We start from the raw sequence: 23873 nt of genomic DNA on the forward strand, positions 1-23873 counted from the left end.
GGGCACAGCTCAGCTCTCCCTGCCTGAGGCAAAGCCACCCCTGCTCCATGCCAGGAACCAGACAGAGTTCAGAGACACAAACAGAGGAGTTTATTTCACTTGGACACAGCAATTGCAGCCAGCCCAGCACACAGGGGGAGCTGCAGTTCCAGTAGTGCATTCAGGCACTGGAATTCCTCTGACCCAAAGCAGAGTTCTGGGTTTAATTCTGTCACTCTGCTGTGACCCCAGCACTGCCCCAGCTCCTCCCAGTGCTCCTCCTGTCCAGGGAAATGGAACTGGAGCCAGAGCTGGGCTGCTCTCCCTGCCCAGTGAGGGTTCCTGTGTGCCCTGAGCCATTCCCAGCCATCCTTCCCCTGCTGGATTGGGCACCAGGAGCTCCTGGCTGCAGCTGGGCCAGGCTGTGCCCTCCATGGAGCAGCTCCACAGCTCTGGGCTGGTTGATCACAGACCCCCAGGAGAACCTGGCTGAGCTCCCAGCACCATCCCCTGGCCCCAAGCACAGCTGCAGCCCTCAGCCTCCACTCTGCAGCTCCCCACAACAGACACCACAACATTCCTGAATTGTAAAATACAGACAGATTTCACACATTGTACACAGCCTTATAAATAATCCCTGGAGTAAATCACTTCTTAGAATACCAGCCATGGATACAACTTCAACAATACAATTTATGGCTTCATTGTAACTCAAAAAGGTAAAACAAACTCAAAATATTGCACAGACAAGCCCAGTTCATGTGAGGTTCCACCTCCACTGCTGTGTGTAGTCACACACAGCATTTGTCATCTCAGACAGGAATAGTTTGTGGGGAAGGAGATTTAAAATGATGAGGATGCCATCAGCATGCAGGGAAACGTGCAGCAGGGAGTGAGGACACTGCTGGAAAATGAAATCTGCCTTTCTCCCTCAGCAGAAAAAGGGCAGCTCCTGATTTGCAGCTCCTGTTTTACATTCATCTCAGGAAAAGAAAACTTTGGTTAGAACGTAACAGATCACGTGGATTTCAGGTAAACATCATATCGCCCTTATAAAAATGGAAATAAAAAATACAAAGCTGAGATATTTGGGATATCTCAGCAAGGAACACAAGACACAGGAGAACATGGGCAGGACCACGCTCACCACACTGCAGGACATGGACAGCAAAGGGGCTGCCTGAAGGCTGAGCTTCTTTATTTCGGCAGGATCCATCCAGGGAATCCCTCCTGGGCAGCTGGGAGTGTCCTGGGGGCGGTTCCGGGGCGGGCTCTATGGCCGGGCCGAGGGCTCCCCCGAGGGGGTTTCGGTGTCCGTGTAAAACCGAGCGATCTGGTCCTGGTATTTCTGAGCCACCACCGGCCTCTTCAGCTTCATGGTGGGGCCTGTGGGGAGCCAGCAAAGGGTTAAAGGGGAGGGCAGCACTGGGAGCACCCAGCAGGGCTGCAGGGAGAGGCAGAACACGGGAACAGGGACCTGAGAGAAGTTCTGAACTTCTCCTTGGGTTTAATGGAATGTCCCTCCCTTCCTCTGTGAGCCAAAGCAGCACCCAGAGGGAATGGTCCCTGTCACAGACATCTTTTCATGAAAAATCTTTTCCTTAGGAATTTTTCCTCCTGAGAAGCTGAGAGGCCTCAGGAACAAAATGTAAACAATGATTATCTGCAGCTGTGGAATGCAACAGGTGCATCTGGGATTGGCCTCATGTGGTTGTTTCTAATTAATGGCCAATCACAGTCAGCTGACTTGGACACAGGGCCCAAGCCACAAACCTTTGTTATCATTCCTTCCTATTCTATTCTTAGCCAGCCTTCTGATGAAACCTTTCTTCTATTCTTTTAGTACAATTTTAATGTAATATATATCATAAAATAATAAATCAAGCCTTCTGAAACACGGAGTCAGATCCTCATCTCTTCCCTCACCCAAGACCCCCTGTGAACACAGTCACAGGTCCCAGCCCCAAGCCCAGGGATTCCCCCAGGGAATGGTGCCAAGGCTGCCAGAGCTGCAGGAGCTCTTGGGGTGCTCAGGGTGGGGGTGTTGGGGTGGCTGTGCAGGGACAGGGGCTGGGCTGATCATCCCTGAGGGTCCCTTCCACCTCAGGATGCTCCATAACCCTGTGAGAGGCACCAGAGCACAAGGTAAGTGCTGCTGCACTCGGTGCTGTGGGCTAGAAGTGGAAATTCATCCCAGTTCATCCCACCCCAAACTGCTACATGGAAAAGCCACAGTGAGGAAAGGCCAGGGCAGCTCTGTGCTTTGGGGCTGTGGTTGTGTTGATGTTCAGTACCAGGGAAGGAGCACAGGGCACACCCCAGACACTCACCAAGCTCTCCACCAAACAGGGAGAAGTCCTTCTCCAGCAGGACCCACTTCTGGACTTTCTGAGCATTGGACACAGCTTTCTCATTGACAGCAGAGATCCCTTTCTGGATGGCAGTGTAGATGGCCTTGTCTTTGCTGCTGATGATTTCTGAGACCTTGGTGGCCTTGCTGCCCAGCCTCTGACAGAATGCCAGAGCTTCTGGACTGAGGTCATCTCCAGGCTCACCCGTGTCTGCATCCACCACGCACTGCAGGCCAAGCACAGCAGGAACTGAGCAGTGCTGAGCACCTGAGGCTCTGCACCAGGAGCCTCCAGCCCTGGGACAGCTCCTGGGGTCCCTTTTGGGGTCCTTTCCCTGCCCCACTCCAGCCCCTCAGCTCCCACCCAACCCCTGGCTGCCAATGGAAACTTGGCACAAACACAGATAAACCCCTCAGGTCTGTGCCTGCTCAGGAGCACATCTGCCCAATTCCTCCTGTGCTGCCCAAAGTTAATCTCTGTCCAAAGTTAATCTCTGCTTTCCAGACCTTTTCTGGAGCACAATTCACTTCCCTGCACTGTGCAGGAGCAGTCTTGGAGTCACACACAGCCCTCAGCCATGACAAGAGCAGCAGGGCCACTCCCAGGGCCACCTCCAGGGCCTGGCTCAGATCTCCTGCCCCAGGCCAAGGCTGCTGGCCCTGGTCTCAATTCCCACTCTGACAGTCAGCACAGGCCACCACAGATGTGTCCTGGTGCAGTTTAAATCCAGAGTGTGACAAAGAAATCCCTGACAGGTTTTTACCTCCCACACTGCTCTGGGAGAGACTGAAAGAGGTGAGGAGAGCAGAAGGGTTTCCTTTTCCAGCCTCACTTTTGGGTCTTTTCCTTCTGTTTCTCCCTGCCCTCTGTGGCACAAAAGCAGCAAAAGCTGCCCTGAACAGCAGCAGGGCCTGATGGTCTGAGCAAGTGACAGTTCTGTGCTTTCAGCTGCTCTTGGCAGCTCAGCTGCAGCAAATTCTGCTCCACAAGACACTAAAAATGTGTAACAACCCTTCCTCCCTGGAATTACTCAGATTCAGCAGCACAGGTGGTGGATCCCCATCCTCTCTGCCATTACCTTTAGTGTCAGGAGCATGGAAAGGAATTTGGCTTTGTCTCCAACCAGCATGGCATTGCTGATGATGGGAACAGCATTCTTGACAGCATCCTCGATTGGAACAGGAGGAATGTTCTCACCTCCTGCTGTGATGATGAGCTCTGGAAAACAATCAGATCCTGATTAATGCTTGGAGCTTCTCCCCCTTGCCACAATCTGCAACAACTCCACTGCTCCTTTGGCTCAAACAGGGAGTCTGTGTCAGCACACCAGGACTGGGACAGTCTCAGGGTGACCATCCCCAAAAATGTTCAGAAATGTGGGGATGTGGAACATTTTAAAGGGTTTTTCCAGCCCCTGTGCTGATCCCTGACTGCAGCAGAGAGGAGCAGCAGCTGCTCACACTCAGCCCAGCCAAAGCTGCCCTGGGGCTCCAGGGGTGTTTGCAGCCTGGCAATGCAGGTGAGCCCCTTGGCACAGACACCTGAGCCTCTAAGGCTCCTAAGTTGGCACCCAAATTATCAGAAATTGAAGTGAGAGGAGGTTCCTGTGTGCTGCAGAGCAGAGGGGAGCCCCTGCTCCATCTCCTGCTCCTCAGAGCTGCACCTCTCTCTCTTGGGGGCTGAAGGTTTGAGTGACCTTGGCTTTGTCTGGGGTTGCCCAAACTCTGTCCCAAGAGCCACATTGCTCCAAGGCACTTGCACAACAGTGTTAAGCTGCTGCTTTCCTTGGAGGTCACCCTGCAAAGCTCCTGAAACTTTGAGCTGCTGATAAAACAAACCCACAAAGCACCAATTGCACTGGTGCTGAAATCAGAGAACTGAAATCAGAGAATTGAAATCAGAAGATTGTCCCTCACTCTGCAAACACACCCTGGCTCCAGAGGCTGCCCCTCTCCTCCCACCCTGCAGCCACATTCCAGTGGAAACTCCAGGATGAGAAGGATTTCAATATTCTTCTGTGCAAGTCACAGCCACACAACCAGCAGAGCGTCCCCTGTACCAGAGGAGGTTTAGATTTTTCTCAATATCCAGGTTAAGCTGGATATTGGGAAAAATTTCTTCCCAGCATTGGAACAGGCTGTCCAGGGCAGTGGTGGAGCCACCATCCCTGGAGGGATTTAAAAGATGGGACAGCTGGGGACATGGGGACACAGTGGTGGCCTTGGCAGTGCTGAGGGAACAGTTGGGCTCATCAACATCTCATTGATTCCACAGTGCTGCACAACACCAAGACAAAAATCAGGGGATGTGTCACCTTTAATTCTGCCTGTGATGAAGAGGAATCCATCCTTGTCATGCTTGCCCAGGTCCCCTGAGTGCAGCCAGCCATCCTCATCAATGGCTTCCCTGGTTTTGTCCTCCATGTTCAGGTAGCCCATGAAGACATGCCTGCCTGAGAAGCAGATCTCCCCAATGCCATCCATGTCTGGTTTATGGATCAGGGTGTGGCAGCCTGACAGCACCTTCCCACAGCTGAAACACAGCACAGAGCAAGGATTAATTCATTTTCAACCAAATTCAAGCAGAAGTTACAGCAGCATCTCTCAAGCTGGAGGGTTTGAACAAAGCCCAGCAGCTTTTTAGCACAAGAGCTTTAAAGGCATCTGCTCATGTGAGGACAGCTGCAAAAAGAGTTGTTAGAGCAGAGATCAGTGCTCACACACCTGCTGGTTTGCACTCATTGTTCTCAACACCAGATTTATGTCCTTGGCAGCAAACTTTCACTGTGCAGACTGAACGAGCTGCTCAAAGACACCCTGAACCCTTCAGTCATTTGCCATTGAAGAGTAGGTTGGAGTTACCAACTTTTCCTTCTTCCCCAGCTGCCACAGAAGCCAGCCAAGGTAAATTCACATATCCCCAGTGGCAGCAGGGCTGTGGGGATGAGCTGCAGCAGGACAGATGGAGGTGCCAGGGGCAGAACCCCCTCCCTGCTCCCAGGCGGGCGCTCACCTGCCGAGCTTGAAGGCGTGAGGCAGGGAGATGGTGTGGGGCCCAGAGCTCTCACTCATGCCATAGAGCTCCATCACAGGGATGTTGAGGCTCAGGAAGAACTCCAGGGTCTCTCTGGTGATGGGAGCAGCCCCAGTGTAGCACTTGGTGCAGCGGTCCAGCCCGATGGCCTTGCGCACCTTCCTGTACACCAGCTGCCGGGCCAGGCGGAAATTCACCGGCTCGTCCAAGCGCCTGCACCAGGAAAGTGACACATTTCCAGCTCCTCCCCTTCCTCCTTTCATCTTCATCCTTCTTCAGTTCATAGAAAATACAGAACTCCTCCCCCTCATCCTTTTATCTTCATCCCACTTCAGTTCATTCCATAAAATAATGGGTTATTTCCCCCTCCAGCCCTTGCTGCTCCCCCTCGAGTCCAAGTTGCACTGGTCTAATGTCATGGACATATTTTATGAAAAATTCTTTCATTAGGATCTTTTCTCCTGAGAAGCTGAGAAGTTTCAGCTTCTCCCTGTTTTGCTGCTTTGGAATGTGATTTGGAGAACTGTTTACCCAGCATGTGAATTGTTTTTACTTGATGACCAATGACAGCCACCTGTGTCAAGGTTGTGAGCAATCACAGGATTTTATTACCATTCCTTTCTATTCCTTGCTAGCCTTCTGATGAAATCCTTTTCTTCTATTATTTTAGTATAGCTTTAATACATCATTTTCTTTTAATATAATATATATCATCAAATAGTAAATCAGCCTTCTGAAACATGGAGTCAAGATTCCCATCTCTCCCCTCGCTCTGGGACCCCTGTGAACGCCACTACAGTCTGTCACATGAGATATAATCCTGGAATATATGGAATATAACCCCTGGATGGAATAAAATCCCTGATCTGACAGGAAAGTTCTCCTAAAAACTCATCAGCATCCCTGAGGTGTAGCTCATAATTACCCATCCATCTTCTTGAGGTTGGTCTGCAGCCCCACTCCCTTGGCCCACGCTGCCACTTTCCGTCGGATCGCTGAGGCTTTCATGCCCACAGATTTCATTTTCTCTTCCATTTTCTCCCAGACACGAGGAACTCCCAGAAAAGCAGTTGGCCTCACTTCTCGCAGGGTCTCCACCAAGCTGCCCTGAGAGAAGCAGGATTTAATGCAGTTTTTAGAAATGATTCACTGCAGACTTCAGGTCGGTATTGATCACCAGCAAAAGCTTGGGAGTCTGCAATGAATTTTGAGGAACTGTTTGTTTTTTGCAGCACCACCAAGAGAAGGGAACCCCTGAGGCATTCCAATGGGAATTGTGAAGGGAGCAAGGGTCAATGCTTTCAGTGACACAAGAATCCTTTACTCAGGACTCAGGTTTAGCTGGGGCCATGGTGCAATGTGGGCAGAGCAAACATGAGGCTGTTGCTCAACCAGTTCTTGATGTGGCATCAGGTGTTAGGTAAGAACTCAGCAGATCCCAGTTGTGAAGTGCTGGGTCAGCTTCTCCCAGTTTGTCACTGAGTCAAAAGGTGAAGGCCAAGCTCCAGTCAAACCAACAGGGGCAGCTGGTCAGTGGGCAAAGTAAACCCAGTTAGGAAAGCTGAGAGAACCACAAGATAACACAGCCTTATTTCAAGCACCTGTGGGAATCCACAAAATCAGAGGGTTTTGGGAAAGCTGCAAAAGGCAGGCCTCAGAGGCAGGAGAACTGTGATTAGAGCTAAGCAGCAGCCATGAGATAGATCAGCAGAAAAATTATTTAAAAAGTAGAGAAGTAAGGACAAATAGAACAATGGTCTGTGTATTAACACTTGTCTAGAATAACTGTCTAAGCTACAGAAAAGTTTATCTAGCAAGATATTAGGAAGTTTGAAGCTTAATAATGGAGCTCTGTGCATTGTGTTTGAAGGCTTACAAGGAGGTATTGTAATTGAAATAAGCAAGCATTGTTTAACCAAAGGCACGTGGGCTTATAGTGGTTGGATAGAACTACTGTCAATGTGCTTTTACTTTGTGTGATTGGTCAAAAAACTTATAAAGTGAGTTGCAACATTAAGTTCTTGGTCTGCTGTTGGCATCTTCCCATTGTCACAACCATGTAATGAGACTGATGCTGAAAAATAAAACAGCTCAATGCACGTTCTACAGCAGCTCCACCCCATTTGTGATTTGCACACACACCCCGGCCGGCGACAGCACCCACCCCAGCTCAAGCAGGTGGATGAGTGTAAGTTTATTATCTTATTTTTTTTTACCTTCAATGCATCTGGTTGGGCAAAGTAAACTTGCACTCCGAGGGTCATGGCAGCCCAAATGTCACACATTTGTGCAGCAATGTGGCTCAGGGGCAGGTAGCTGACCACCTCCTCCTGCTTCTCCCGGGCGTCTCTCAGCATGATGAAGCGCGCGGCCACCGTCCCCGTCCACGTCAGCTGCAACAGGAACCCAGAGGGGCTTCAGAGAGGGACAGCACAGACACACACACAGCACAGCTCAGCTACAGAGTCCTGGGATCTCAGCAGCAGCACTTGGCTTGCTCAGGTGCAGCAGAGACTGAGGGGAGGCTCCCCGGGGGCTGCGGCTCCTCCCCAGGGCAGGCACAGGGGCAGGGGCTGAGCTCTGCTCTGGCACAGGGACAGGAGCCCAGCAAGGGCTGCAGCTGTGCCAGGCCTTGGCATGGAGCTCAGGGCAAGGTTCTGCCCCCCGAGGCTGCTGGGCACTGCCCAGGCTGCCCAGGGAATGGTGCCAAGGCTGCCAGAGCTGCAGGAGCTCCCAGGATGGGCTTGTTGGGGTGGCTGTGCAGGGACAGGGGCTGCACTGATCATCCCTGTGTGTCATTGTCACATTTTCTGAAAAATCTCTTTACCCAGGATTTTCTCCAGGGAAGCTAAGAAGCCTCAGAGAAAAATGAATACAATAATTATCTGATTTGCTTCTCCTGTGTTTTGCTGCTTTGGAATGTGTTTGGACATTGCTTACCAACAGGTGATTGTTTCATTGGCTTCATGTGAATTGCTTAAGTTTTGACCTAATGGCCAATCAGTGCCAAGCTAAGAGTCATGAGTTTTTCTTTAGTATCTTTTTAGGCTTCTGTCTGTATCCTTTCTGTATTCTTTAGTATAGCATTCTTTAATACAATATACTATCATAAAATAATAAATTAAATCAATATAATAATATTATTATTAATAGTATTATTAATAAAAATACCATAAATATTTATATAAATAACATGACCATTTATGAATAATAACTATATAAAATAAAATTATTCCTAAATAAATTATTTATAAATAGATATATGAATATAAAAATTATCTATAAATTATATAAATTATATTACTAATTTTTTATTATTATTTATATGGATGTATAAGGTAATTAATTAAATAATGTAACAAATTAAAATTCTTCTAAGAACATGGAGTCAGATGCATCATTCCCTCCCTCTGGGAACCCCACAAACACAACACCTGGGGGTCCCTCCCAGCTCAGGATGCTCTCCCTGAGCAGCCCTGGGGTGGCACTGGGCACTCACGTTGTCGTGGCTGAGCATGACCCCCTTGGGCTGCCCCGTGGTGCCCGAGGTGTAGATGAGGGTGCAGCACTGGTTGGGTTTCTGGGTGGCAATGACCTCGCGGAGCTGCTCGTCCGGCACGTCCCTGCCCAGCTCCATGAACTGCTTCCACTGCAGGGAACACAACAGCTCAGCCCCTTTGTGAGGCATCACCCACAGGAACAATGGATCTCTTTGTTAGAGCCTAAATAAGGGATGTGGGACTACAGGCAGCTCTTCAAAACGCAGTTTATTGTATCTAAGACATTACAGCAGTCCAGGGTGGTGGGTGACAGAGCCTGTGCCCACATCTATCAGCCCTAGCTGCAGGCAGGCCTGGAGACCCACATCCCTCATTCAGGCTCTTACTGATGGTGCCCCACGTTGGGCGCCACCATAACAGCCTTAATCAGAGATGTGGGACTCCAGGCCACTCTCCAAAATGCAGTTTATTGTATCTGAGACATTACAGCAGTCCAGGGTGGTGGGTGACAGAGCTGTGCCTACAGCTGTCAGCTCCAGCTGCAGGCAGGCCCGGAGACCCTTCGTTTAGGTCACAATGCATTAGATATTTTTTCTTTTGGTTACAATGCATTATATACTTTCCTTTACTGAGCATCTTCATACAGTACAACCAATCTATACCTTAACTATTATCTATAGCCCATCATAACTACTATAATTACTATATTCATGTTACTATTCTCCAATCACTAAAAGTTAGTACATTACAGTTTAAGCTAGAAGTTGGTTTTCAGTTTTCTCGCAGTGGAAAATTCTGAGACCTTTTTTCTACTTGCAGCTTTGCTGACTTGTTTGCCTGTGCTGTCTTTCTGCTTGGTAAAAACATCTTCTCGTTTGAGGTGGGTTTATCCTTTGCTCTAAGCCATAAAAACCCCTTCTAACTAACATACCCTTTGCCTCCTTGGTTAGCCAGTGAGGCTCAGCAATTCTTTTCTTCTGTATCAAAACTTGCTTTCATTTCTATTCCTTCTTCAGATTCTACATCCAAAAATCTTTCTGCTAAGCACACATATCTGTGAGGTTTTCTTGTCAAACTTTCATCCTTCCCAACAACTCTTTGCTACACACCAAGAGAAGGATGTTCTCCCTGTCCACACCCCTGGAAGAGGCTGTACACCCACACTGCCACCCCTGTGTTTCCTGGCTGACACAGGGAGAAGCAGAAAGGAGGCAGACCCACCCCCAGCAGCTTTACAGCTCTGAAGCAACTCCTTGGAGTAACTGTGGGGCTCAAGGTGTCTGGCAAAGTCCCTTACAACATGGATTATCCAGGTTGCACAACAGCAGACACCTCCTGTCCACCAAAGCCAACACAGCTCAAGGGATCACAGCCACAGAACCCCAGGCTGGTTTGGCTTAGAAGGGACCTTAAAATTTCATTCCAAGGCCCTGCCATGGAATGACATGACAGGGATGTCACCAGATGCTCAAGGCCCCAGGGCAGGTGACAGGTGCTTGCAGCCACCAGCTGAACACAACCAGCACTTAGCAGCTGTGAAGAAACCCAGGACTCACCGAGTACAGTTTTGGTCTCTGCTCTTTGATCTCCTCCCCATACTGGACAATGGCCTTCAGATGAGGTAGTCTGTGTTCAATCTGTGTTAAGAAGGGAGATTTGTGAGAAGGAGCAAATGCTGCTTGTGCCTTTCAGACCTCTGTAACCTCACTTAGCACACTCCTCAGATTTGCCACTTTATGCAAAGCCAAGAGAATCCCATCTGTGCTCCTAAAGAATGGGTTTGCCTCACTAGAAACAGTCATCATTTGAGCTGGGATGGTGCCAGACAACCTAGAGGATGCTCAGTTGTTCATTTTGGCTTCTTCAATTTTAAGCCCAAGGTTTTTAAGAAGTGAAAGCACCACTTAACCCCTTGTGAGACACAGTGCCAGTGACAGCTCACCTGGCTGGAGCAGGAAGCACAGCAAGGAATCCACCTCTGTTCTCAGACCCAGCACTCCCCTCCCACAGCATTTCACCCTCCCACATCTGTCAACAGGTTGCTGTAATCCCCAGCCATTTAAAAAACATAATTACTTCTAAGATTTTCTGCAGCTGTTTATGGTTTTCCACCACTATAACGTTGGCACTGCAGTTCTCTGCTACATAATGACAGGCCTCAGGAGAGTTTGTAGTGTAGATCCCAACAGCAAATCCCCTGGGAAAGGGAAAAAACAGAGCAGAAAAGCAAAACAGAGTTAGAGGACAAGCAGAGTTGCTGGCAAATTTCAGAGAAAAAATTTTAAGGACAATATCTCATAAAATGACAACAAAAAGGGGAGAGCTGAATTCCAAGAGGAAAGATTCTGTTCTGAGGCATGGGAAATGTCAAGAGTGGAGCAAGGGAGCAAAATATCTCATGTGGAAGGCAGATATCACAGTCCAGACATGAGATTCTCTGGAATTTCCTTAATCACTGTGTACATAAAAAATGCTTCTGGATTAACCTACTGGTCATCTTATTTTGAGAGAAGCAGCTGGCTAAAAAAAAAGTATTTCATTTTTGTCTCATTAATTCATTATTAAATAGTTCAGCTTCTACCTACCTTCATTAAATCCAAATATAAGCAATTGAATTTGGGGTGTTGTTTGTTTGTTTTACTGGGGTTTAATCAAAACCTGCTTCTCATGTGAATGCTACAGTCACTCCCTGCCTGCCAAAGCAAAATGCATGGCAAGAAACAAGAGCCTTACCCTGCAAGGATCGCTCCAATGTCAGCAATGAACCACTCAGCAGAATTGAATCCCAGGATGCCCACTCCATGGAAACGCTCCAGCCCCAGCTGCAAACAAGAGATGGCATTACAGCATCCTGCTTCTCCTCTGGCCAAAGCTCAGGGAGCATCTGAGACCTCTGTTGTGAGCACAGCACTGAGGGAAGAGCTCATGTTCTTACACTGAATCACCCCCAGGAGCCAGGATGGAACCAGTGAAAGTTCCACAGCTCTGTCCTACTGTAAGTGGGCAGGAAAAGGGGGATTTGCTGAGCTCTGCCCTTGGAAAGACAGACTCAACAACAGGAATTCACTCACAGGAATATCAACCTGCACTCCAGGGAGTTCCTGCCTTGGGCTGGGAATGAGGAGGTGAGAGGTGAAGTCAGACAGCACCTCCTGGGACATTTGGGACAAGTTGGGAATGGCAGATATCAATAATGGCCAGAGCAACAAGCTCCAGTGGTGTCAGAACTCAGGACATCCCTCTGGCTGTCCCGGACTGCCAAGATCCTGCCAGGGGGCTCAGAGACCCTGGCACAGAGCCCAAGACACCTGTGGGTTTGATTATGGCCCATGGAACAAATTACCAACCTTAGATGAAGATCAGCAATCCACAACAGTTTAGGCAGAATGATAGTGCATTTATCACAGAGTGAAAAAAAAATAGATTTTAGGGGTTTTTAGAATGGGGGTTCAGGGGGACAAGATGGAGGGATCTGGGTGTGTCCAGCCTTTCTCCTTCTTCTTCTTCTTGGCCTCCATCTTCTGCTGTGATGGTGGCACCCTCAGATTGGTTTAGAGTAGCTCACTGTCTAGCATAGGTGATAGATATTGGGAAGTTATGGTAAATATTGTACACATAGTTTTTAGTATAAAAAGATAACACTGCCCCAGGGGTGGCCAGAGTGCCTCTGTCTTGCTGAACAGACCTCAGCTGGACAGGAAAAAAAATTTTATAGATAAGATACAATAAATAACCTTCAGACTGAGAACTGAAGAGCTCTGACTCCTTCTTTGACTGCCAGGCTGGGAAAAGAGATTTTCTAACACAGCTTGGGGTCACTGTGAGCAGCAGAAGTCCCAAGACAGTGGCAGTCACACTTGGCTATGAAATTCCAGCTCTTGGAGTCCCAGTTTTTAACTCCCTCAGCCAGACTCTGGTTTTGTCCCAGAGTGGGAGATCCCACCACAGCAGTAAAACCAGGCTGGCCTTAACTTGAGGAGGTAAGACTTGATCCCAACAGTACAAACAGGTATTGTTGGTTTCTGTCTCCAAGTCTCCTAATCCCAGCAGCACCAGCAAAAGGCTGGGCCACGTGGGACATTTTAAGTCTGGTTTTTAAGATCCCTTTTTTTCTTAGAAAGATGAACTTTCCAAGCCTCTGCAGGGACAGTGTCCAGGTTTAACATAAACCTCAAACACCTCACTTGAAATGTTTCCTTACATGTTATTTTTACTTGGTTAAATGTGGAAGCAACTGTCAAAAAAATTAAATAGGTGTCCATAGCATGTTCAGGTACTTCCCTGTCACTGTGAGATTCATCTGCACTCAGGGAATTTGCAGATTTAAAACAGACTTGAATGCAGCCATTCCAGCACTATTTAAGTGAGTGAACATTAAACTTGACTTTGTTTTGTTTTGACACAGTGGTAGGAAGAGGGTAGGAAGTGGTAGGAAGACAGTTTTAAATTAAAAGAAGAAAGATTTATATCAGATACGGGGCAGGAATTGTTCCCTGGGAGGGTGGGCAGGCCCTGGCACAGCTGGATCCCTGGCAGTGTCCCAGGCCAGGCTGGACAGGGCTTGGAGCACCTGGGACAGTGGAAGGTGTCCCTGCCATGGCAGGGGTGGCACTGGATGAGCTTTAAGATCCCTCCAACCCAAACTATGCTGTTTTTAGGACTCTGTGAATATACCAAAGAGAACTCAACAAACTCTTACCTTCAGAAAGCTTTTGGCTGCTTTCCAGCACTCATCATAGTACATCTTATACGTCAGCTTTACCCACTTGCCATTTTTTTTGGATGAAAGGGCATACAAGTTGCTGTATTTGTTGACACTTTCCTGGAAGAGCTGGTGCACAGTCTTTGGGGCCTCGCTGCCAGGGCCCTGCTCTTCCATCCTCAGCTTGACCTCTCCATCACGACGTGTTGTCCACATGCTGGAGCCAGGAGAGGGGGAGGTTGCTTTGAAAGGAAAGTGTTCAGCATTTTAGATTTACAAATTTCCTGCTGCCATAACAGCAATACAAAAACAAGTCTCAAGCATATGAAAGCAAATGTTGTTACACCCCCCCCACACCCCTTTTTTGACCATTTCTTTGTGGCAATTTTGCCATGTAAGCCCCAGTATTTTAGACAGAAGCCTCTAGAGGACTTTCAAATTTTGTTAAATATTTCCCACTTACATCCCCTCTAACCTGCTCTGCTGCCCTAAGGCTCTTGTACTGGTAAGGTGATAGTTTCCTGCATGTTTTACTCTGCTATTTATAAGGTTTTTCTTTTAAGGAGGACTGAAAGCTGGACACTGGTACCTGGCAGATGAGCACCAGGCACTGGCACTGCCTATTTAACCCTTGTGCTTTAAAATCTGAGCTCCAGACACTCCTGCACAACCCATCCTGCAACCTGAGCTGCTTCTTCCACTGTCATGGTTTGACAAATCCCTCTCTCATTGCAACAGTAATTTCAGGCACCCCACAGCCCCCAAATTTCCATGCACTCACCTTTGGGACCGAGTGAGTTCACCTGATAGTCCTCAATCTTGGAATCTTCCCCTGGCTGGCTGTTGTGTGGCTCAGCAGTTCTGCAAGGCAAAAGGAATTATCCCTGGATGAGAGCACTGAGGGCTGCCTGCCACAGCCAGGCTGGCTCCATCCCTTAATGTCACTCAGATGTCAGAGTGATCCCTGATGCTCTGCAGGTGATTTTATAAATTCACTGCCCTGCATGGCCCCAGCAATGGAACAGCTCCCTCTGAGTGTGCAAGCTCTGCCTGTGCTGAACACATGAGTATTGTCCTAATTGCAGCTTTCATTGCAGACAAGCTGCAGAAGAATGCATAAACATCATCCTAAAAACAGCCATAATTTAATTCCTAAAGGCTGCTCCAGGTGCCTGGAATAAAGAGTCTGCAGCTGGGAGGAGGAGGAGGAGGAGGAGGAGGAGGAGGAGGGGGGCAGGAAGGGACACTTGGGTCTGGAACTCATCTCCTGTTTGCAAGATGTGAGTCAGCCACAGGGGAGGCCCTGGGGACACTCTGCAGTCACCCCATGGGGAAACCCACAGAGATTTCCTGTAAAAGAGCAGGAAATTGATTCAACAGCAAATCTTGTTCTTAGGTATTCCTATTAAAACCAGGGCTCCCACCAGATGCCTGGGAAGAAACAGAAACAGGCTCATGCCCATGTGCTCCAGCCACTCCTCCCAGCTGAGCTGTCCTTTCACTTTCAGCCCTGCAGCAGCTGGTGAAGCACCACTTGCCTGCTTGCAAAACTGTTCCTACTCCATCCCTTTCCAAGCTGGACTGTCACAGCCCTCATGAGGAGGGTCAGGGACAATCAAGGCTCATGTCCCACTTGAGAGCAGGAGCTGGAAGCCAGAGCCAGTGAGATTTGGGAATCCCACCCTCCAAGCAGGCAGCTGCTGCTTTGTTCCCTGTCCTGGGCCATTGATGTCTGAGCTTTAGCTGAGTAAAATTTCAGAATTTGCAGAAACCCAAAGTTTCCATCCTGCCTGGCCCTACCAGGCCCTTGGCCTCAGCCCATCACTCATTGCTGTTCCTCCAGGCCGGTGTTTTCCCTTCTCAACAGCAGCACCTGCAGCACCCAGCCCAGGCTCTTCCAGGAGGGCCCTGACATCACAATAACCCAAACACTGCAGGGGCAGCTCTGGGGCACAGAGGAGCCCTGACTTTGCCATCACAGTCACACTGCTCACAGCTGAGAGCTCCTCTGGGCACACACAAAACCCTCAGCCCCAGCCAGGCAGAGCTCCCACCAAATCCCATCTTTATTTTCTTTCTACCAGGCCAGAGACAAGGCAACCAGCACAGGCACTGTGTGAATGTCAGGGTAAGGGGAAATCTCTTCCCTCTAATCTACATTTATTCTGAATTTCTGACTGCTTTGGGCATATGAAGAGGTTCAAGGCCCAGGGAAGATGTGACATGGCTGATCACATGTCCTGCTGTAAAGCAGAACTGCTCCTCTGAACTAATCTGCAGGCCAGCAACCAGGGCTGAGTAAATAATTTCTTTATTTCCCCCTAGGGGATTATGAGATGTTCCCATCTCCGTGTTCCCTCCTCATTACTGAGAACATTTTTCAGCACAAATGAATCCTCAGTTGCAATAGTTCTGCACCATTTCTCCACCAGCTTTTATGATCAAAGCATGCAAATGACCCAGTAATATGAGCAGAAAAGCCCCAGCTATTTCCCTTACAGTCAATCAAGTCATCTTTTTCTCCTCCTTACATGTAGCTCAATGCAACCCCAAAAAATTTAGGTAAAGAGGTTTTGATCAGCTAGATCTCATTATGCTGTGGTGAGATACAGACCCTAATCTGCTCTTTAGTCTGTAAATCCAAGCAGCCTCTTACCAGCAGGAGTTTGAGATCAGTGTAGATACTGCACATGATGTTCCCTGCAGAGGCAGGGCTCTTCCAAAATCATTTTAATTAATCAGAGTAAGCATGGTAGGATACAATTCTATATAAACAGGGTAAATAAAATACTAAATAGGCAAATAAATCCCAAATAAAATCCTAAATTAGACTAACCTGGGTGAAGAGTTGAGCAGCACATCTTCCCCTGCCACCTCACAGCTGCTTTGAAGAGCTGAACTGCAATAAGCCACGGAGGAGACTGGTTCTGCAAGTGCCATCCTGGCGTCTGACTCACACAGCACTGTCCCTGCGAGAGAAAACACGTTGGGAAAATTAAAAATAAAAATACAGCCCCACGTCACAGCAAAGCAGCTCCGCTGACGTGAGCCAGGCAACCCCAAAGAGGCTGCATTTGCACCAAACAACAGGAAATTCAGTGGACATTGCAAAACCCCACGGCAGAACCAGACACCCCCAGCTCCCCTAGAGCACCACGAGTCAAACCATTTAAATTCCACACTCTTTTGCCCTAAACGCTGTCCCAAAACCCCGATCCCTGCAGCCTCACCGCGCATCGCCGGTCCCGCAGCCTCCTCTCACCGACGTGTAATATCCTTTATTTTTAAACTAGCGCCCAGGAGGCAGATCTGGAGCATCTTATGTCATGTGCTGCTGCCTCGCAATTGGAAGCGGCTCGTCACCCCACACCGCCGCCTCTTAAGGAGGCTCTGGCCCCACACCCGCCCGGCACACCGGGGATTTCGGTTCCTCTAGGGTGACAACTCACATTTAACCTGTTCCCATCAAAATAACCTTTTTCAACTGTATTTTTCTTTTTTCTTTCCTTTTTTTTTTTTTTTCCCCAGCACTTTGTCTTGGGGGATTTCATCGTTTTCCTAAACGCTGATTTTATTGAAGGTTCACACTCATCAAAAGCCTTCGGTGCTTGTAAGTCGCCAAGGCTGAGCTTTAATTGTTTCAAGGGATTTCAAGCTGATTGGAGGCGAATCTCATTATCCTTGATCTCTCTAAGAAGTGGATTTTAGGCTGCTATTTTGTACCTGCTTTAGACAGACGCGTTTAAATCGTGTGATGCGAGGGGCATGTTCGCCTCCACGAGGAACAGGAAAGTCTTTTTATTAAAAAAAAGTCTTTTTATGTCATAAATGCGAGCGAGCACGCTGCAGCCTCCTGCCTTTAGCGGGAGGGGGAAGGCTCAGGGACGTCCCCCTTTCCGCTTACTCATCGGCACAAGGACACGTTGCCGCTCACGCCACGCTCTGCTACAGCCTGCGAGTCACCACGCCAGAAATAGTTTAATTCACGAGCAGAGAGAGGGGCATGTCTGTAAAAACCCAGCTCTGGAGCGCACGGATCACCGGCAGGCGCTGCCGTGCACCCACCGTGGGCTGGAGCACCAGAGGGGTTCGTGGGCAGTGGGGGAAGAGCTGCAGCCCCGTGCTCGGAGCAGCCACTCAGACCTGCCCGGAGCTGCTCCCTGCCCGGCCCCGAGCTCGTTCGCCAGCCCAGAGCTGTTCCCTTCCCTTGCCCGGACCTGGTTCCCCAGCCCGGAGCTGCTGCCCCTGCCCGGCCCGAAGCTCGTTCCCCTGCCCAAAGCTGTTGCCTCTGTCCCGTCCGGAGCTGGTTCCCATGCCTGGAGCTGTTCTCTCCCCAGCCCGGAGCTCGTTCTCCGGTTCGGAGCTGGTTCCCCTGCCCGACCTGGAGCTGCTCCCCTTGCCTGGAGCTCGTTCCCCTGCCCGGGTCAGAGTTGTTTCCTGCCCAGCCCGGAGCTCCTTCCCCTGCCCGGAGCTGGTTCACCTGCCCGGCCCGGAGCTCTTTCCCCAGCCTGGAGCTGCTCCCCTGCCCTACCCGGAGCTGGTTCCCCATGCCCTGCCCGGGTCAGAGTTGTTTCCTGCCCAGCCCAGAGCTGCTCCCCTGCCCGACTTGGAGCTCATTGCACAGCCCAGAGCTGCTCCCCCTCCCCGGCCCAAAGCTCATTCCCCTGCCCAAAGCTGTTCCCCCTGCCCGGCCCAGAGCTCATTCTCCAGCCTGGAGCTGGTTCCCCTGCCTGGCCCAGAGCTCGTCCCCCCTGCCCAGCCCAGAGGTGCTCCCCTACCTGGAGCTGGTTCTCCTCCCTGACCTGGAGCTGCTCCCCTGACCAGCCCAGAATTGGTTCCCCTGCCCAGCACAGAGCTGCTCCCCATGTCCGGCCTGCAACTGCTTCCCCTGCCTGGAGCTGGTTCCACTCCCCGACTTGGAGCTGCTCCCCTGCCCGGCCCGGAGCAGCCCAAAGCCACCTGCAGTGCCCCCCGCGGCCTCTCTCACTCCCCCGAGCTGTCCCCACGGCCTATCTTGCCCAAGGACAACCCAAGAGGAGCCCAGGAGGGACAGAAGGCAGCAGCTGCCATCACTCCTGACCCCTTCCACAATGCTGCTCCCATTTTCCTTCCCAGCATCCCACAAGGAGGGGTTCAGAGCACCCCTGAGGGAATCTCTGCCCTCTGCACTAATTACAGTTTCCCTTGCCAACTGTGCCTTAGTGCAGCAATGAAGTTTCAAGGGAAAGGGTGAGGTGTCCTCACTCCTGCTGTCAGGGAATTGTGGCATCCCAGAGTGGTTTGGGTGGGAAGGGACCTCAAAGCCCATCCAGTGCCACCCCTGCCATGGCAGGGACACCTCCCACTGTCCCAGGCTGCTCCCAGCCCTGCCCAGCCTGGCCTTGGGCACTGCCAGGGATCCAGGGGCAGCCCCAGCTGCTCTGGGCACCCTGTGCCAGGGCCTCAGTGCCCTCACAGGGGAAGTACTCCCTCTTAATACCTGATCTAGCCTTGTCCTCTGGCAGTGAAAGCCATTCCCTGTGCCCTGGCACTCCGGCCCTTTCAGTCTCTCTCCCTCTCATTTTCTTTCAGGCTCCCTTCAGGTCCTGCCACAGTAAGTTCACCCAAAGCTTGAACGACCCCAGTTCTCTCATCCTTCCCTCACAGCAGAGGTGCTCCATCCCTCTCTGTTCCATTTCCATGGAAGGCTTTCTGCCTCACCTTCAGGCACCCAAAAGGGAAAAGCTCTTCCAGTGGAGCCCACTCTGAGCTCTGCTCTCACTGTGCCCAACCCGGGGTACACTCACACTGAGCTGAAATCTGTGCAGCTTCCCAAACCAGACATGCATTTTATCCAAAAAATTCAGGTTAGAAGAAATATTTCCCAATATATTCAGACTCTCCCTAGCTTTGCTCAGCCCTTCCCTCCCTGATGCTGGGTTACAAACACAGCCATGCTAAACACACAAGTTCCAGGGTTAGGAGGGAATGATCTTTAAGGTCCTTTCCGAGCCAAACCATTCCACGGTTCAGCAGAGCCCGGTGTAACTCCTGGATACCAAATTCCCACCCCACATTGTTTCCTGAGGAATCAGCACACCGTGATGTACCACAGCGTTCAGGAGCACGGAGGACACACTCCCAAACAAAAAACCTGCGGGAAGAAACCTCCCTTTTAATTACGCCTGTCTGAAACCTTAAAGCGTTTAAATAAAAACGCCTTCTGCTTTGAGGGAGCACCTGACCCAGAAGAACTGGGAATGGGGTGTTTCTTTGGAACCACTTCACTGACAAACCAAAATAAAGGTTTAAGTAAAGTGCAAACTTGTGGCAGTGAAGAGGGCAGGAGTGGAGTTTCCATTTCCAACTTTGGACACATCTTTACCTAAAACACACACAGAGCTCCAACAACACCAATTCAAATTCAAATTACCGAGCGCGTTATCAGCCACTTGACATTTTCCAGCGCGGCCCCACTCGGTTTCCTGTGTCGGATCTCTTTTAACCGGTTCAGGCACCACATCCGCTCTGCTCCTGTCCAGAGCAGCTCCAGGCTGCCACATCACCACCAAAACCGAAACCTGGGACTTTCTGTTCCTTTCAAGAGTCACTAAGTGAGGAAACAAAAGCTGAGCGACTCACACTTCTTCCTCTTAGATAAACTCAGTGTTTAGGAGAGGCGGTGATAAAAACTTCCTGAGCACTGAAGGTTTTGTCACTGACCACAGGTGCTGGGCAGTGCCCCATGCCCTCCTGATGCCGGAGAGCAGAAAACAGGACGAAAAGTAATTTCAGCCTCTGTTAGGATGATGAGTGACTGTCACCAGTGCAGACAGGCACCCCCCTCTTCTTCTCCTTGCAACTTTGCTGACTTGTTTGCCTGTGCTGTCTTTCTGCTTGGTAAAAACATCTTCTTGTTTGAGGCAGCTCTTCAAAATGCAGTTTAATAAATCCAAGACATTACAGCAGCCCAGGGTTGTGGGTGACAGAGCTGTGCCCACAGCTGTCAGCTCCAGCTGCAGGCAGGCCTGGAGACCCTTAGTTCAGGTTACCAATGCATTCTATACTTTGCTGAGCATCTTAATACAGCAGAACCAATCTATACCTTAACTATTATCTATAGCCCATCATAACTACTGTAATTACCATATTCATGTTACTGTTCTCCTATCACTAAAAGTTACAGTTTAAGCTAGAAGTTGTTTTTCAGTTTTCTTGCAGTGGAAAATTCTGAGACCTTTTTTCTACTTGCAACTTGGCTGACTTGTTTGCCTGCGCTTTCTGCTTGGTAAAAACATCTTCTTATTTAAAGTAGGTTTATTCTTTGCTCTAAGTCATAAAACCCCTTCTAACTAACACACCCTTTGCCTCCTTGGTTATCCAGTAAGACTGGCTCAGCAATTCTTTTCTTCTATATCAAAACTTGCTTCCATCTCTATTCCTTCATCAGACTCTGCATTTAAAAATCTTTCTGCTAAGCACACATATCTGTGAGACTTTCTTGTCAAGCTTTCATCCAATCTGCCCACTGACCATGGCAGACACAGAATTCTCCCTGCAGGCTCCTTGCTCCTCCAGGGATATTTCTTTCAGGTGAATTCACCCAGTCGAGCTCCTCTTTCCTGAATTTCTGCACAGCAGGGAAAGGCCCAGCAGGAAAGCTCAGGGCTGTGTTTTTTGTGTTCCTGTACTGCTATAAAATCTCTGGATTTTCTGTGTTCCTGTTTTCCTGCTGGCTGCCACACGTGGCATTGTGTCCCTTGGGAGCACAGCAGGGCTGGGAGCCAGCACAGGAGTGTCCTGAGCACTGGGGTCACCCAGAGCACCCCAAACTTTCAGATCACCTCGTGGAGCATCCCAAAGACACCTCTTGGAGCATTCCCACTTCTCAGGACATCTCAGAGCATCCCAAACTCTCAGGACCTCTCAAAGCATCCCAAACTTTTAGATCACCTCATAGAGCAATTCCCAAACTCTCAGGACACCTCAGAGTACCCCGAATCGCTCAGGTCACCTCGTGGAGCACCCCAAAATCTAAGATCACCTCACGGAGCATCCCAAAGTCACCTCTTGCAGCATTCCCACCTCTCAGGTCACTTCATAGAGCATTTCCCACTTCTCAGGACACCTCAGAGCATCCCAGACTTTCAGATCGCCTCGTAGAGCATGCCAGAGTCACCTCATGGAGCATTCCCACCTCTCAGGTCACCTCATGGTGCATCCCAAACTCTCAGACCACCTCTTGGAGCATCTCTGATCTCTCAGGTCACTTCACAGGGCATGCCCACCTCTCAGGACATCTCAGAGCACCCCAAACTCTCAGGTCACCTCAGAGAACCCCAAGTTCTCAGGACCCCTCACGGTCCCTCACGATGGGTTCCCGCACAGCACAGGGGAAGGGACACCCCTTCTCCTCACACCACCTCCCGGGGGAAAGTCCAACGCACCACACGTTCATTTAACCAAAACCACCAACAATTTCCCCCCTCGCTGTCCGCCCACACACCCACGCACAAACGGGACACCACCAGAAGCACCTGCCGGGCTGTGATCCCCACAGTGCGGGATCCCGCGGGCATTTCCCACACAGCAGGAGCCGCTGGGGACACCCAGGGGGGCTGTGCGGAGCCGGGACCCCCGTCCCCCCCTCAGCCCCGGCCGGGTCGGGCTTTAGGACCGCGCGTTACCTGCGGGCCCGGCGGGAGCGCACGCGGCCCCTCAGTGGCTCCCGCGCGCCGCCGGGCGGCGCCTTAAACACCCCTCGCGCTGGGGGCGTGGCCAAACAGCGATTGCTCCGCCCACTCAGTCAGTTTGAAACATCCTATTGGGCAATATGGTGTGGGCAGAGAGGAAGCCACGCCTACCGGCGCTAGGGAGAGACGCATCGCCGCGCGATTGGAGGAGGAGGCTGTCAATAAGAGCTAGGCCACGCCCCCTCCCTGGCGCGGGTTACCCGCGGTCGATGCCCGGAGCAGTGCCGGGACACCGGGGATGGGCTGGGCCCGACACCGGGACTGGGCTGGACACCAGGGATGGGCTGTTCCCAACAACGGGATTGGGCTGGGCTCGACACCGGGGATGGGCTGTGCCCGACACCGGGACTGGGCTGTGCCCGACACCGGGACTGGGCTGGACACCGGGGATGGGCTGGGCCCGACACCGGGATTGGGCTGTTCCCAACACCGGGAATGGGCTGTTCCTGACACCGGGATTGGGCTGTGCTGGACACGGGGGATGGGCTGTTCCCAACACCGGGATTGGGCTGTTCCCAACACCGGGAATGGGCTGTTCCTGACACCGGGATTGGGCTTTTCCCGACACCGGGAATGGGCTGTTCCACCGGGATTTGGACACCAGTAATCGGCTGTGCCCAACACCAGCATTGGGCTGTGCCCTACACCGAGATATGGCTGTACCCAACACCAGCAATGGGCTGTACCCAACACCAGGATTGGGCTGTTCCCAACACCAGCAATGGGCTGTTCCCAACACCAGCAATGGGCTGTGTCCAACACCAGCAATGGGCTGTGTCCAACACCAGCAATGGGCTGTTCCCAACACCAGGATTGGGCTGTTCCCAACACCAGCAATGGGCTGTACCCAACACCAGGAATGAGCTGTTCCCAACACCAGGATTGGGCTGTTCCCAACACCAGGAATGAGCTGTGCTGGACACCTGGAGCACCTGTGGTGGTGTGGGACAACCCAACAGACGTTTTTAGGGAAAGGATGAAAATAGTCTGAAAATATTCTGACAAAATAATCTGAATCCTTCTGAAAGCTGTTTTTCCCCTAAAATAAAGTAAGGTTAAGGTTAAGGAAGGTTAAAATAAAATAAGGTAAGGTTAAGGGCAAGATTCAATAGGACAAGAGGAAACGGCCTCAAGTTGCACCAGGGGAGGTTTTTGTTGGACAACAGGAAAAAATTCTTCCTGGAAAAGGTTGTAAATCATTGGAACTTTATCACCCTTTCCATGAAAAACTGAAAGAATGATGAATTTTCCCTAATATCCAACATATGTTTTTTCCTAATATCTTAATTAGGTTTTTCCTAATATCCTACTTGTAGAAGAGGATCTCACCAAGTTCCTAATATCCAACCTGTATTTCCCTTGGCACAGCTCGAGGCTGTGTGCTCTGGTTCTGTCAGTTCCTGCAGACAGAGCCCAGCCCCAGCTGAGCACAGGCACCTTTCAGGAGCTGCAGAGAGCGATGGGGGCACCCCTGAGTCTCCTTTTCTCCAGGCTGAGCACCCCCAGCTCCCTCAGGGGCTCCTCACAGGGTTTGTGTTCCAAAAAGATTTTTTTTTCCATCCAGCACAAGTTCTGG

At 50.3% G+C, this 23873-nt stretch overlaps 1 protein-coding gene across 2 annotated transcripts; it reads right to left on the reverse strand.

The window, feature by feature from the left end:
* Positions 1–67: 67 nt before the first annotated feature.
* On the reverse strand, positions 68–22251 carry ACSBG2 (acyl-CoA synthetase bubblegum family member 2). 2 transcript variants are annotated; one of them, XM_058821239.1, is made up of 15 exons: positions 22232–22251; positions 16402–16534; positions 14347–14426; positions 13563–13807; positions 11597–11685; positions 10940–11060; positions 10420–10500; positions 8863–9012; positions 7580–7756; positions 6289–6470; positions 5343–5576; positions 4645–4862; positions 3409–3548; positions 2310–2556; positions 68–1365 (listed from the first exon to the last, which is right to left on the reverse strand). In XM_058821239.1, the coding sequence occupies exons 2-15, from the start codon at positions 16503–16505 to the stop codon at positions 1253–1255; spliced, it is 2181 nt and encodes a 726-aa protein (XP_058677222.1). In that variant the 5' UTR covers positions 16506–16534; positions 22232–22251; the 3' UTR covers positions 68–1252. The 2 variants fall into 2 exon arrangements, with proteins under 2 accessions (XP_058677222.1, XP_058677221.1); XM_058821238.1 differs by lacking the exon at positions 22232–22251 and adding an exon at positions 16796–16817.
* Between the last annotated feature and the right edge of the window lie 1622 nt (positions 22252–23873).

Source organism: Ammospiza caudacuta, chromosome 28 (genome assembly GCF_027887145.1).
Source record: "Ammospiza caudacuta isolate bAmmCau1 chromosome 28, bAmmCau1.pri, whole genome shotgun sequence".
Taxonomy (NCBI): Eukaryota; Metazoa; Chordata; class Aves; order Passeriformes; family Passerellidae; genus Ammospiza; species Ammospiza caudacuta.

Coding starts and splice junctions, on each gene's coding strand:
- ACSBG2 (XM_058821238.1), bottom strand. Junction 10,501..10,939: donor AGCTGCAGAAAATCTTAGAA/GTAATTATGTTT, acceptor TTCTTAACACAG/ATTGAACACAGACTACCTCA. Junction 5,577..6,288: donor AACCTCAAGAAGATGGATGG/GTAATTATGAGC, acceptor TTCCTGGTGCAG/GCGCTTGGACGAGCCGGTGA.